The following is a 14,320-nucleotide window of genomic DNA, read 5'->3' on the forward strand; positions in this document are numbered from 1 at the left end:
GGTGTGTTTGAAGGTCTCTCTCGCACAAACCTGCAGTCCTATATTTGCATCTATATGATGTTTAAATGACTACATGCTAGAGATTCTTGTTTGTCTGAGAGTCAGCCCATGCCTTGGATTTTTCATAACATCCCGATTCCTATAATCAGTGGTGTAGACTATCCTTGGAAAAATCAAAACTAGGTTTCCTCTCCATATTTTGCACAACAACAAATCCCTTTCATTCTATCATCTACATTTCATCCTATCACTATGCATTTTGGAGACCTTAATTTATTCACTTTCTTAGTTTCTTCTAATCCTATGTTGTTGTACAATGGTTGGCACATTCAAAAAAAAATAAAAATAAAAATAAAAAATTCACTTCATTATGCATTATCATTTAACATTAATTGCATTTTCCATTTAAGTTGCATAGTCATTAGTTGCATTATTTAGTAGCATGATTATTTTATCCATTTAAGTTGCATTATCACTTTCATAATCATTTTAGTAGCATAATCATTAAGTGCATTTAATTGCATTATTCATTGCATTTGAGACATGTAAACTGGTAGATACAATCTTGACTGTCTATCAAAATGTATCTTTCATACATGTTCATTTCATTAATCTCCACAATTTGTATACAAAGGTGCCATGAAAATGACAAGAAATTTAATAGCCTAAAAAAGTAACATTTATCATTATGCCAACAGTACCAAGTCACATCCGTTGTCAAATCCCAGGTCTATGAGAAAATCAGATATAAAGAAAAATGGACAGGTCCAGATCAAATTGTTAGGCAAATATTTGATCAGTGTGTCAAATAAAAATGCAGAAAGTATTGTTATTCCATATTAATTCGTCACCTATCCCCAACAATCTATACTTGCAACGAGATGATTAGACGTTTTGGGTTGGGGTTTTTTTCATTACAAATTATCAATTTGGTCCCAAAAGGTGCAGCTTCAAGGATATCTTCTTTAGATCTCATCACATAAAAAAATTGAAAAAACTTTCACACCATATACACATATCATCCACATGCATCCTGCATCCACAAACATGTCAGCAACATCACATATATGCATATAGGCATCCATCTTGCATCACAAAAAGTCAGACAATATCCATCACATCAAATCAATAATCATAGCATCATCATCCATCACATAATAAAATAATAATCAAATTTCATCAAAGTTCATAATAAAGTCCGTACATGCATATACACCGCCAAAATCATATCTTATATATATATATATATATATATATATATATCAAAAATCAATGAATGTGTCAATCATGGTACAATGATATCAAATCCTTGAAGGGTCAAAATACAATGTCACATACAATAGGGCCAGCCCACACTCCCTGTCTCCTCATCTCCATCTCCTCTCCCAGCTGTACCTCCAGATGGTCTTACACCCCCTCTAGGTGGCCTCATAGCCATTGATCCTCCTGTCTGTTGGCTCTAGGTCTGGCACTGACTCTGAGTCCCATGAGATCGCACCCCCTCAGTGTAAGAGGAAACTCTCTACTCTACCAACACCACTCCATGGTACAAGCCTCTATAGTAGGTTGCCTCCCTAACTGACCTCTCCGCCCCACCCCTATACTCGATATACTCACTGAACACTTGTGAGAATCCTGTGGGCTATAATAATCGACGAGCAACATCCTGCTCTACCCGCAACCTCCCTGTATCTACCTTTGCTCTGCCTAGCCAGGTACAAAGAGCGTCCATCTGTTCATCCACCCTCTACAACTCTGTCCTCAACTTTCTAATAGCTCCCCCACTCCTGGCCTGCTCTAGGAATTAATCACTCTCATCCCTCTCCTATCGCAAAGCTGCCACCCCTACCTGATCTGCCTCCAAACTCTCCACTAGTACATTTACCTCCCTCCTCAGTCATGTAACCTTTGTCTGTTTGTATATCCTCCTCTGCTCTCCTATACCTCTCCCTGGCAGCATCCAATCCCTATAACTCATCCTCCAGGATCTTAGCCCTCGTCCGAGCACCATCCCTCCCCCATATGACTTTGTCGTACTCATCCCTTGACACCCTGTCCTCTACTGCCCGTTGAACCTGTACTGGTGCCCCCTCACCTTGTACCAGTATATCTGGGATGTCCATCGTCTGACCACCACCATCCCCTCCCTCTCCCTCTCCTCTAATCTACCCAATCTGTGCAACCGATGGTTGGACCTGTACCTATTGTATCCCTTGTCCCCTCTGTTAGCCCTAACCTCTCCTCATCCCTCCTCTCCTCTAACCCTAACCTCCATCCCCTCCCCCTGCCGCTACTACCCTATCTGCAGGACCCTCGTTGTCTCCCCCTACAACCTTACCAATCGATGGCAGTAGCTCATCCTCCTCCAGAACTCGAGGAATAGTAAGTCGCACTAGCAAGTGAGCCTCCCACTAGCCCCTATACGTGTTAGTCATGCCCGCATCATCTCCCACCTCCCTTTTCTCATCCCATACCCTGGTGGCTACACCCTCCCAACTCACTCGAACCTCCAAAGGGCTAATAGCCTGCCCCCATGTCCCGGTCTCTCGAGTGATCCTCAGATATAATTGCTCAGGCTCCACTATATCTTGAATATCCCCAAACTACCAAGCCACCTGATGTGACACACAGTGCTCGATGACATGCACCGATCTGCTAAATAACCACATCTCTAACTATGCCCAGTGTACCTACAAGTCCTCTCTCCACCTCTCAAAACCCAAATAGGGTCTCCAAGTGAAGAACATCAATTCATCGAAGTCCCTCCTCCAAAACCATATTGCCCCAAGCCTGGTGTAATGGAGCAGTCCCCTGTACCAGTCCACATATGGGAACTGTTGCCATTTGTCCCATACCCCCACCGGTCATGTCACCATGATATGCGCCCATGCCCATACGTGCAAGAGAGTCACTCTTGTAGAAAGACTCTGATACTCTTGATACAAAAACCAAATGCATGTTGTGGTACAACTGCCCTAGCATATATGCTCCCCATGCATACTCCATACAATCATGTACCACGTAGTACACACACCTGTTCCATCCTATTAGGAAACCATGACCATCGAGATTCGGCAGTACTCGTCTATTGATCAATCCACAAATAACAAGTGCTAGGTGTGGAATGTGCCTGGTCCGCATCACCTGCCCAAGATGTAACCATGTCCCATCCATAGGCAACCTATCATACTCACACACCTAGTGAAGGTAGTATTGTGTTGCGTTTAACTGATAGGAATAACACTGCAAATGGGGATCTTCAAGATCCTCCAGACGTCTAACAATGTGATGGTAGCCTCTCCTATAGGCAGGTGAAAGGTACAAGTCATGATTTCCCATCTCTCCACTAATGCAATTATCATGGTTGTATGCACCTTGATCCTGTGCCTTCGACCGATGAAACCCAAGCCAACACCTTGAAGTACTTGACTGATGGTTTCCGGTCATACCACAACTCATAAGGTGTCATTCTGTTGTTTGTTCTTAGTTGAACCCAGTTTAAAGTATATGATGCAGTATGAACCGCTTCCTTCCAATACATATCCGGTAAGCTTGCCTCATTCAACATAGTTCTGGCCATCTCCTTGACTATCTTGATCTTCCTTTCTACCACACCATTTTGTTGTGGTGTTATGGGGGCTGAGTATTGTCTTTTGATTCATCGTCTCTCACAGTAGTCCTCAAACTCACTTGAGGTGAACTCTCCACCCCAGTTGGATCTTAGGCATTTCAACTTGCATCCACTTTCCTTCTCTATCATCTTTTGGAAGATCTTGAATCTATCAAATGCTTGTGATTTATCATGAAGAAAAGTGACCCATGTCATTCTTAAGTAGTCATCAATGAAGAGCATAAAGTATCTCTCACCGGCAAGAGCTCTTGACCTAGATGGACCACACAGATTTGTATGTACAAGTTCAAGTGGCCTTGAAGTATTATGTTAAGGTCTTGAAGCTCACATTAGTTTGCTTTCCTTTTACATATTCATCACAAAATGTGCTTACCAGTTTGATGATTAGTGGTATATTTCTCACAGAGCTCTTTTTGCTTACTGCGACTAGATTATCAGAATTTATGTGGCCTAATCTCCTGTGCCACAACCAACTCTCATCCACTTGTCCCATCATGCATTGGGATTCAAAACATTCCTTCAGATTGTAAACATTTCCATATGTTCTTTTTCCTTATGCAACAATCTGACTGGTACTCTCTTTTCTTATCTGGAAACTGGTAGAGTCAAAAATGAATTTGTATCCTTTATCACACATCCAACTCATGCTTAGCAAATTGTGTTTTAGACCTTCTACATAATACACACTATGTGCCTTCAATTTGGTCATGTGGTTGGAACAACCACTATCAACAACCCATAGATTTCTTCTTTCTGCATGCAGGGCAGTATGCACAATCAGACTTGATTCTGCTTTGTTCTTGTCTTTCTCAACCCAAACTGGTTTGTCTTCTTTCTTTTTGTCTGCTGCAACTTCTTGTTTTGGTTTAACTACTGGTTTCTGATCAGGAGCTATCTTTTTCTGCTTGATTTTCCTGTGCTTGCAATGCTTTGCAGTATGTCTAAACTCTTGATAGTTATAGCATTTCAGATTTTCATTAAAAGATGAATCTTTAAAACTATTGTAGGACACCTGTTTACTTTTCCTACATTCAAAACTCCTATGACCAAATCCATTGCAGTGATAACAAACAACATCAAATTCCAGAATGTTTCGGTTTTATTCCAGAAAGTTCAGTGTCGTGTGCAATTAGCTCCAGACCGACCTGTTGTTTCATCTCTGCACTTTGCTGGGGCTTTTTTTTTCATGGATAATTCTCTATCATAAAATGAATGCCATGGTTTTCTTATTTTATTCTTGACAATTAAAGTATTGAATTTTGATAATAAAATCAGAAACAGATAAACTCTCAAAGATGCAACCACAGATCTATGATTTGATTTTCCCCACATTAGTATATTAAATGCAGATTGCAAAAAAAAAACATCACAAATTCAGGTAATTGTATTAAATGAATTTATTACATAGTTAATGTATCTCTATGTGCAACATTTAGTACTATGCGCTGGTTTTATTTCTCCATTGTTGCTTCTAGTTGCTTTTGCTCTGATCCGAGGGACTCTGAGTTTTGTGTTTCCTAGTTTCAATTTATTTTCTATTAGCTTAGCATATATGTAAATTTCCATTTTGTGTTCTTATATTGTTGTCACTTTTGCAGCTTGTCTATCTGAAAGCAAATTCGGTTGTTTAATGTTTTAAGGGATTGTAGTCTATCTAAACATACAAGCTAAACAAGGGTTGTACTATGCCGCAAACAGAAATAGGTATGCTTGCATAACCAATCCTCCAGAACCTTAGTTCCTTAAAGAACTAAATCGTCTGAATTTTTTGTAGTGCTATAGGTTTATATTCTAGGGTTTCAACCTAAAACACATATATGTAACCAATCTCTATTAGCTAAACTAGAACCTATAAACTCTGTTGTGCTGCATGTAATGGTACCATGTTGTATTGAATTTTCTCTACACGTGGAATATTAGTCCCTATATTTTCTATTTGGTAAAGGGTAGATTTGAAAAGTAAGATTTCATATAAAAGGGTCATCTTTACCCAAGATGACTACGCGAGTCTTCCTCTTTTGAGCCTCGATGAGCCAGTTAGGTTCCTTTCTTTTTATTTTGTGAAGGGTGAACCCAAGACTTTTTCAACAATTTGGAAAATGCTAAATTGCGAATATGTTTTATTGAATGCTCCATCATTATGTGCATTTTGCGTTAGTCTTCTTCCATGGCAAGTGCCAGAAATGATTAAAAAGGTTCCCTATCACTGCAAAATAGTTAACTCTTGGCAAACAAGCAATGAGCTGAGAAAGAAGGCTATGTAGACCCCTATAAAGTTGGAAAAATCCTTGACCATGAAGTGTCTCCAATGGGATATGTTGCAGTTGCTAGAGTTGGGGGTGACGCAGGTATTACAAGTAACTGGAAAAGGAATAGCTCCAACCAAACTGGAGTGCTAAAAGTACTGCCAGATAGAACACATTTACATTGTAAGAAAACACAATTCAAGGTTAAACACACACACACACACTCCTTGAGCACCAATCTCACAAAAAATACAGGTTAGAAGAGGCCAACACTTGAGCAATTACTTCCACTGGAAAGTAAAGGAATCCACTAACAGAGATCCTAGATCTTACAACTACATTTCTCAAACCTCCCTTTTCTTGACCTACAAAAATTGAGTTCAATGTTTCCTATTTTCAATTTGGACTTAAGGTACAGAGAAAAACTAGCTCAATCTCCCATGCGCAACATGTTTTGGTTATATCCTTCAGCATTAGTGTTTTGGGTACATGCAAAAGTTGCCTCAATAAGGTATAAACTTTAGCTTGCACTAATTGTGATTAAAGTTGGGAAGCATACTCACTACATTTAGAAACCTCACCAAATCACCAACCAGGTACATATAAATAACAAAATAGCTATATTATGATTTGATTTAGAAATTAGCTTTACTGAAAACAACGTGAACACATCCTAGAGGGCTTAAAAAATATTGGATATAATTTTGTACTAACATAGGGTACATTAATGTCACCACATACCTAGACGTTGGAAAACAAGAATACCAAATTTAGAAAAATCTTCATATATTTCATGTTTAAACTCTAATGTACAAAAATAATGATTTACAAATGCGTAAAATCATAATTTGGGGGTTAAGATAGGCTAAGCAGAACTACACACACTACAAAAATGTCAATATTTGATTTACTTTATAATTTCAAATTCGTAGCTTTGTCAGACCCTTGCATTCTCTTATTCATCTACACTTCTTTGCTCTCTACTCTGCACAACCCCACAATGGCAAATCCAACAAAATTATTGGTACATTTCTTCACAAGTTTTTCCAATTTTCATTTGAAATATTTCTTGCATTTTTTTCATACCCGTCTTACAAAACTTGAAGCAAAAATCATGTACAATATATAATTTTTTACAAAAAATTATATTTGTAATCACTGGCTATAATCTCAAACAAAACATATACAATTGAAACCAAAATTCCTGAGAATAGAATCAATTAAATATAGCGGAAATTGGAGACAAAACTCAAGAGCTCCTCAACCTCAAAACTCTGCTTAATATGCAAACTGTAATCAAATAAAAATATATACAAAGTATGGAAATATAATCTTACAGAGATGGTATTCTTTGAAACGCTGAATTGCTGAAAGATTTGAGCTTATCCCAGGTGCATGAGACTTTGCCGTTCATGCATTCCAGGGTCTATTTTTCATCAGCCTCTTTCTTTTCCATAATTTGCTCAAAAGTATTCTTTACGTTTTCTTCTTTAGACATCACAACCAAAATTGTAATCGCCATGAAAACTATGATTGACACTTTTACCTGCCATGACCATCCCAAATACACCATTTTCACAGGGTTTCTGTTCTGAACGTTTTCTCTTCTGTTTGTGGAATTTGGTTTTCCCATAGTGGATATATTCTCAATTAAACAGCCTTAGGGTAGATGTAAAATCAATAAGGAGTTTTATGGAAAAGTAGAATAAATTGCTAGGATAGCTATTGGTAAGAACATGAACTAATATTGTTACAACAAAAATAATGGCAAAGGTCGAAAATATACAAACATTGGGAGAAAAATGTAGAGGGTCGAGGGCTCCTCCCTTTGCTTCTTAAACAACTTGAACATCTTCAACCACTACAATTCTCCACTCAATCAAAACTAATTATTCTTTCCATCAATGTTGAAAGTGTAATTCACTGTCGCTAAAAGTATAAACCCTGTTTAAATGTTCTGAAAGCTTGGTTACAGTCATTTGAAACAAAAAAAAAACACATTTTAACTTTACACTACATTGCACATTTGTCTCATTGAGAAGAACATCTATACACATTCTTTTCTTTTGAGGACACTTGTCTTTGAAAACGTACGAAAAAATTAATAAAATCTACAGCGTCCTACCCAACACCCCTGTTTTACAGCCTTATCTATAATTGTGCGTTCTCTTGCGTTGAGAATTGAGCACGCCTCCGTCTCGACCAATCAACAACTCCCAAAATAAACTTATAATATTCTAACGTTAAAATTTGATTTCTTTGTTTTTTATTATAAAGCAACCAAAACCGGGGGTTGACTCGAAAGAAATAGAAAAAAGCATTACCAGCACACACACAATAGACAAGCGACAGTCAGCCAATCCCTACTCTAGTAATCAAAAACAAAAACTGCCTACTGCTATTGAATAACTCGAGATCGAAACCAATCTCGTCCAATAAGCGCCATAACCAACAGTAAACCATCATAATGTCAATACTATAAAAACTGTTAATAGTAGCAATATCACCATGGAACCAGGCGTTCCAACGACAAAAACTATAGCAAAAAGGAAGGAAACCAACCATACAACCTAATTATCAACACCTGTGTGCTTAGAGAGTATCCTGGTGGAGCAAGCACAAAGAGGTAGCCGATGAGTGCATCACTTTGACAACGAATTTCCCCATCTTGTTGACATAGGACTCTAGGTGCTCCAACTTTTTCTTAACACCATTTAAATCTTCAGAGATATCATTGCAACCCGAACACTGCACTGCCTCTTCCTTCTCCCCTTCTTCAGCAACAGTCTTCCCGTCATCAGAATGTCTACCATCCCCCTCAGAGGTGTGGGGCAGGGAAGTGTTAGAATGAGGGGAGGTGTTCTTGATGTCCTCCTTGATGGTCTCCGAGTTGGGGACATTAGTGCCCAAATTGGAGGAATCTGAGCCCTCTGTGGCCTCCACATCCTCCTCCCCCTTCTCACTTTCCGCTTTCTCATAATCATCCTCTTCTTTGTTAGCATAATTCTTTCTCACAACCATTTGCTTCATCCGGGGTTTGTTTCTGTGGGATCTGCACGGGGTGATACCCTCCTTTGCATCAGACTCAACAAGGAGGATTTTGGGCTCCTTTCTAGGTTTCTTGGAGGTGGGTTTTGCAGCAGAAGGGTTGCATTTATTTTTTCCCCCAATTTTGAGGGGGCAGGGGGGGCCTTGGTTAGGGGATTGACAAGGAGTCATCGACTTTTTCGAAGACTTTTTGAGGCCTTTTTTAGAGCCTTCAGGGGGACCCAGAATGGAGGGGGCGGGTTGAACCAAGATATGTTTAGGGGGGCAAAGGGCCTTATGAAATTCTTTGTTGTTTTAAACATTACATTAGATTTTAGCAAGAGTTTATCACAAAAAAAATGATTGGTTGAAAAACAGAAGATGACAAAGCTCTGTCAACAAGTATGCAAGATATCAAAACACTGTCAAGGAAGTACACAAGATGGCAAAGCACTGTCAAGGCTTATTAACAAATTCCATCTAGTCTTTGAATACTTCATATCCTTGCAACTCACTGACAGAGCTATAGTTCCCTGGCAGGAAAATTTAATGTTGTATAAGGATTGGCATTATATTTAAAAGTAGAAATAATATTAAACGTTGTTTATATTAGTCAAATTTATTATAATATATTTCAAAATTTATTTTTTAGAAAGCAATGAAATTTATTGACCCAATTACATAGTTTCCATACAAATATAAACTAAGTAGGTATACATGTTTGATAGAGGGATAAATTTTAAAATATGAAATTGTTCTTTAAAAATGATATAAACATTGAAATAGTGTGCTACCTAATATTTTTTCGATTGAGACGATTCCTTGTCATTATTTAATGTATGAAATGGGAAAGAAAGAAACTTGGGCTTTACGAGCATATTGTGCTTTGTATGTTAAACACAATGTTATTGACAATTATTGTAAACCTATAATTTATCATATATTTATAATATATATGAAATTGTACTATAATATAAATTTGAGTGAATTTATAATTGCTTTATTTTTTACATTTAATATTTACATGTGAAAAAGTACTCGTTTTCGAAAGTGAATAGATTTATACAAATTTATTAAATCTTAATTTTTTTGTTCCTTTTCATTTCTAATCAATTGTTTAGTAAAGTGGGCAGGAACATGCGCACACACCGAAGAAGTTATGGAACCAATATTCTAAGATGTATTCCTGTCCATCAATCCGATCCTTAAGAGAGCTAGTAGCCTATGTTGAATCATAACCTGTGGAAGCAGCACCTGCGGTTCACTTATAATAAGCAGAAGGAGAGGTGGTTTGATAGCCAGCCGCAGCAGAGGGAGCAGATTCAGTTGCCCGAGTGAAAGCATCAGTAGCAGGAGCAAAGCACCACCTATAGAGGCCTAGCGTAGTAGTAGTATAGGCATAGTCAGTCCCGGGACCAGAAGCAAAGGCCGCAGCTTACCTCCTAGTTTACTACCTAGGTAATCCAGAGCTTCCAGCAGCATCTTCATCACCCTGAGAGCCCACCCCTCTCGAATCTGTGAATTAGTGCAATAGCTGATAGGTCGGGGCCGAAGTGCGGTGAGCCCCTGGGCGAACTAACTTCCTGATCCGCCGCCGGCTTAGTAGCAGTGTTTTCGAGTAAGGTGCGCCTCGCCTCCTGTGCAACCCTATTCATACTCGTCATCTTTATGCTATGTATAAAAACAAATACCTACTAATAGGAAAACCAGACTAAGACTGCCGTGTGAATACCACAATTTGAGCATGTTTAGCAATGCGCTCTCAACACACTAATAAGGCATCCTACATGCTGTTAACACTTCTCATTGTTTTGCATAGTGCAAATATTCTGTTGCATTGCACCATATGAAAAAATAGTATTACTATCAGATTTCTTTGTTGAGTAAGTTGTCTCAACCTTCAGATACAAGCCTGTATCTTATTTAGTAATTAAAGATAAAAAATATATCTTAAATGCCATTCTCTATATTTATTGTACTCGCAGAATGATATAACAAATTTAACCATTGCAAAACTAAACCTTCCACACCTTTCTAACATGCACTGTAAATGCTGCCAAAACGCCTATCAGCATGCTCATTGCCCCTTAGGGTGTGATGGCTAGTTTGATTTTTATGCGGACTAACCTTAATTTATGTGTACCAACCCTAATTATGTGGAACGAATTAATTTCTAATTTCCTTTTTCAATTTTGTTTCTAATTTTGCTTACATTAATTTAAAAAAATTATGTGTTAATTTTATTTAAAATGTTTTAAAAATTGCAGAATGTATTTCTGTGTCAAAAAATGACTGGCTGTTCGGAACCACTTTGAAACTCTGTGAGCTGGAGGTTTAAGCCTGGTTGTCTTACAACACGCCAATACTGTGGATTTAGCATTAAAAGCTTGATTTTGATTTGAGATAATCAGAAATGGAAAATAATGAAATGCAAACTGACTTATGCGAGGTTAGTTTTTGCATTCATTTATTAGTTGATTTAATGCTTTGTTTAATAGTTTTCAGTATAATATGATTCATATCCCTAGCTTGCAAGGTAGAATTTCCAAGGCAAAGGTAGAAGTTTTAATTTTCTGTTGCAAATTTCGAATATGCTTTGAAAAATCCTAATTATTTTAAAATTCCTCTGCATGTTGGATGGTTTAGAATGAATCTCATTACCAAACACAACCTGTTAATAATATCCTGCCTCTTAAGTTTGCCAAATTTGAGTCATCAATATGCTTTGAAATTTTGAACAGTAATGTCCTGTGCTGCCAGCTCAAGTTCACTACTCTTACCACTAATGGGCTACAACATTTGCCAAAATACATGTTGTTACAGCTTGTTAAATTTATATGGACTAGCTAGGACTTGATCCCAGGACCTCCCACAGGTTGTCTGGATGCTCTACCACTGAACTTCTACATTTGCAACTGGGTTTTTTTTACCGTAGAACCTCAAAAAACATGCATTAGGGCAGCTTCATGTAGCTGGATTATATTACAGCTGAGTGATTGATAGACAAAGGTGAAATGAAACTAATAACATTAACCATGATTGATCCTATGCGCAACCAACATTTCCCCTTGCCATTCGAAAAATTCCTTTGTATATCCAACTTAACCATGTTAAAGATTTGAGATTTTATAGGTGAACATAATAGTATATCTCTGGATACCGTTGGAACTTTGATGTGCTATTTACCTGCAGAGAGTTCTTGGGTGAGAAAAGAATGCAAATTGTTCAAGTTTTTGTTGAAGCATTTGATCATAGGCTGGTAAATAACTACAACAAGCTTTTCTGTAGGTTGCAGTGAGTTTTAGATGTTGTGATATGGCACAGAAGCTTGTCTTAGCTCAATATTGCTGTGGTTGTGATTGCAAGTCATTTGGTGAAAAACTCATTGCTACATCTTGGTTAAAGTGAATTGTGGGAGCATGCATGACATTGTAGGTGCATATGCAGCAGTATTGCAGTGCTTGTGGCAATGCCTAAGGACATTTAGATGTTTTAGAGGATGCTCAGAGGCACCACAAGTAGCCAGTTGCAATTAGTAAGTTCGTTGCTGTTGCAAGCTTTAGTCAGTTTTTGGATGTAGTGTAGGAAGACATGTACGCATTCTAAAGTGCTGTGTTACAACAGTTTTTGAGTATGTATGTGTGGTAACATTCAATCATATGCGGTGATTATCCATGTGCAGAAGTCACAGTAAGTTACTCTTTAAAATGATTTGAACTAAGTTACTACTTCAAATAAACATACACATAGCAAAGTACACCATGCACACAATTTTCACGTGAAAACTCAAAATGAGAGAAAAGCACAGCAAATGAATGCTAATATATTATTTCTTTTACAAAATTGTAGAGGCACCAACCCCTTGACTGATTTGTGAGCACCAACCCACAGGAATCACCAACTCCCCAACTTCGTAAGTGCCAACTTACAAGAGGCTCTAACCCCTTCAAGTGAAGCACCAACTCCACAAGATGAAGCACCAACTTCACCACAATAAGGCACCAACCTCAATGCACAAATCTGCTATAGTCTGATAAAAAATCTGATAATTATTTCTTCATGATCTGCCTTTATACATGCAAATAACCTCCTCAAAACTTCTGCAATTTGATCTTTAAGAATTCTCCTTTGTGGCTGAAATATATCTTCACTTTATGCACACCATATACATCTGAAATTTCCTTTCTGTCTGAATTATATTTTCAGAATTACTCACTTATTCTCTAGCTTTTCTATCAAATTGATTCCCTTCATATAGCTTCTATTAGTTAGAGATGTGTCCTTTAGAGTAGATACGTCTTAGATGAGACACGTCTTTTTCAAATCAAATTATATTTAACTTCCTCCTAATCGTACCTTTTCACATATGATTAAATATAATCATTTCATTACAAGTCGCATAATAGTTAGTCGCTTTATAAGTAAATCGACTTGCACTAATTAATTTTTACTGTATCATTTCATTTGCTTCATTTATTTTATTAACTTCTCCTCTTACTAACTGCTCTTAATAAATGTTTGTATGGAATGCACACAAGGATCCAATTGAATCGATTACATATTTCTCTATTTCTGGCTGCTTGGTGTCTGATTGTTATTCTTTCTTTTAGTATTGCCACATCTTCTAGAGAATGCTGCTTATAGGTAGATTGTTATAGATAAATCCAGAGAAGAGTTCTTATTACCTGTCGTTGCCGTGTCTTCCAACACATAGAATAATTATGTAATCCCTGATTATCTATGTTAGTCATATGCTGGTTCTTCTAAAATCTTAATTTCTGTGTTACTGTCCATCGTTGCTTCTTCATGGAATAAACTTTGTTCTGTGGGAGCATTTACTTGTTCATGTTGATCTTTTGCCTGGGCTGTTCTTGTGATATCTCCACGATCTCCTTCATATCTCCATAAACATTTACTTGTTCATTGATTATCTCCTTAATTGCTGAGGATACTGTGACTTTGTACACTGTATTAGAATGAATTCTGAAGATGTTTTGTCACTGCTGTATCATTTACTCAGACTATATTGATTATCTAATTCGACCTTTCACTGTATGAGATCAGACTGTGAAGTATCAACCAACATGTAATGTAAAGATAATTCAAAGCATAGTAATCCAAACTTAGTATGTTCAACAAATGTGCAAGCGTCATCCAATATGTTCATCAACATCATCCAATATGTTCATCAATCTCTATGAATGACAACAACAAATTCCTTTGACATCAATGACAATATTTCCAACAATATCCCCCTTTGTCTTTGATAGCAACCTTCCAATGAAATGACGATCTTGATTAACAATGCTCTCCCTTTCTCCAATTTCTCCCCCTTTGACATCAATGGCAAAGGGTCTTCTGCAGTTAGAAACCTGCTCCCCTTGAATGTATGCTTCATAGGGAAGCATTACAAGAG

At 37.6% G+C, this 14,320-nt stretch overlaps 1 protein-coding gene across 3 annotated transcripts in view; it reads left to right on the top strand.

Annotated features, from left to right (window-relative positions):
- Positions 1-9,953: 9,953 nt before the first annotated feature.
- The window catches only part of LOC131053387 (uncharacterized), a 207,984-nt gene continuing 203,617 nt past the window's right edge, over positions 9,954-14,320 (top strand). The window contains exons 1-2 of one of the 3 annotated variants that reach the window (XM_057987989.2): positions 9,954-10,527; positions 11,172-11,353. In XM_057987989.2, the coding sequence (XP_057843972.2) occupies positions 11,318-11,353 (36 nt within the window). In that variant the 5' untranslated portion in view covers positions 9,954-10,527; positions 11,172-11,317. The remainder of the gene's footprint in view (positions 10,528-11,171; positions 11,354-14,320) is intronic. The other 2 variants (XM_057988007.2, XM_057987993.2) reach the window with 2 other exon arrangements.

Source organism: Cryptomeria japonica, chromosome 7 (genome assembly GCF_030272615.1).
Source record: "Cryptomeria japonica chromosome 7, Sugi_1.0, whole genome shotgun sequence".
In the NCBI taxonomy this organism is placed as follows: Eukaryota; Viridiplantae; Streptophyta; class Pinopsida; order Cupressales; family Cupressaceae; genus Cryptomeria; species Cryptomeria japonica.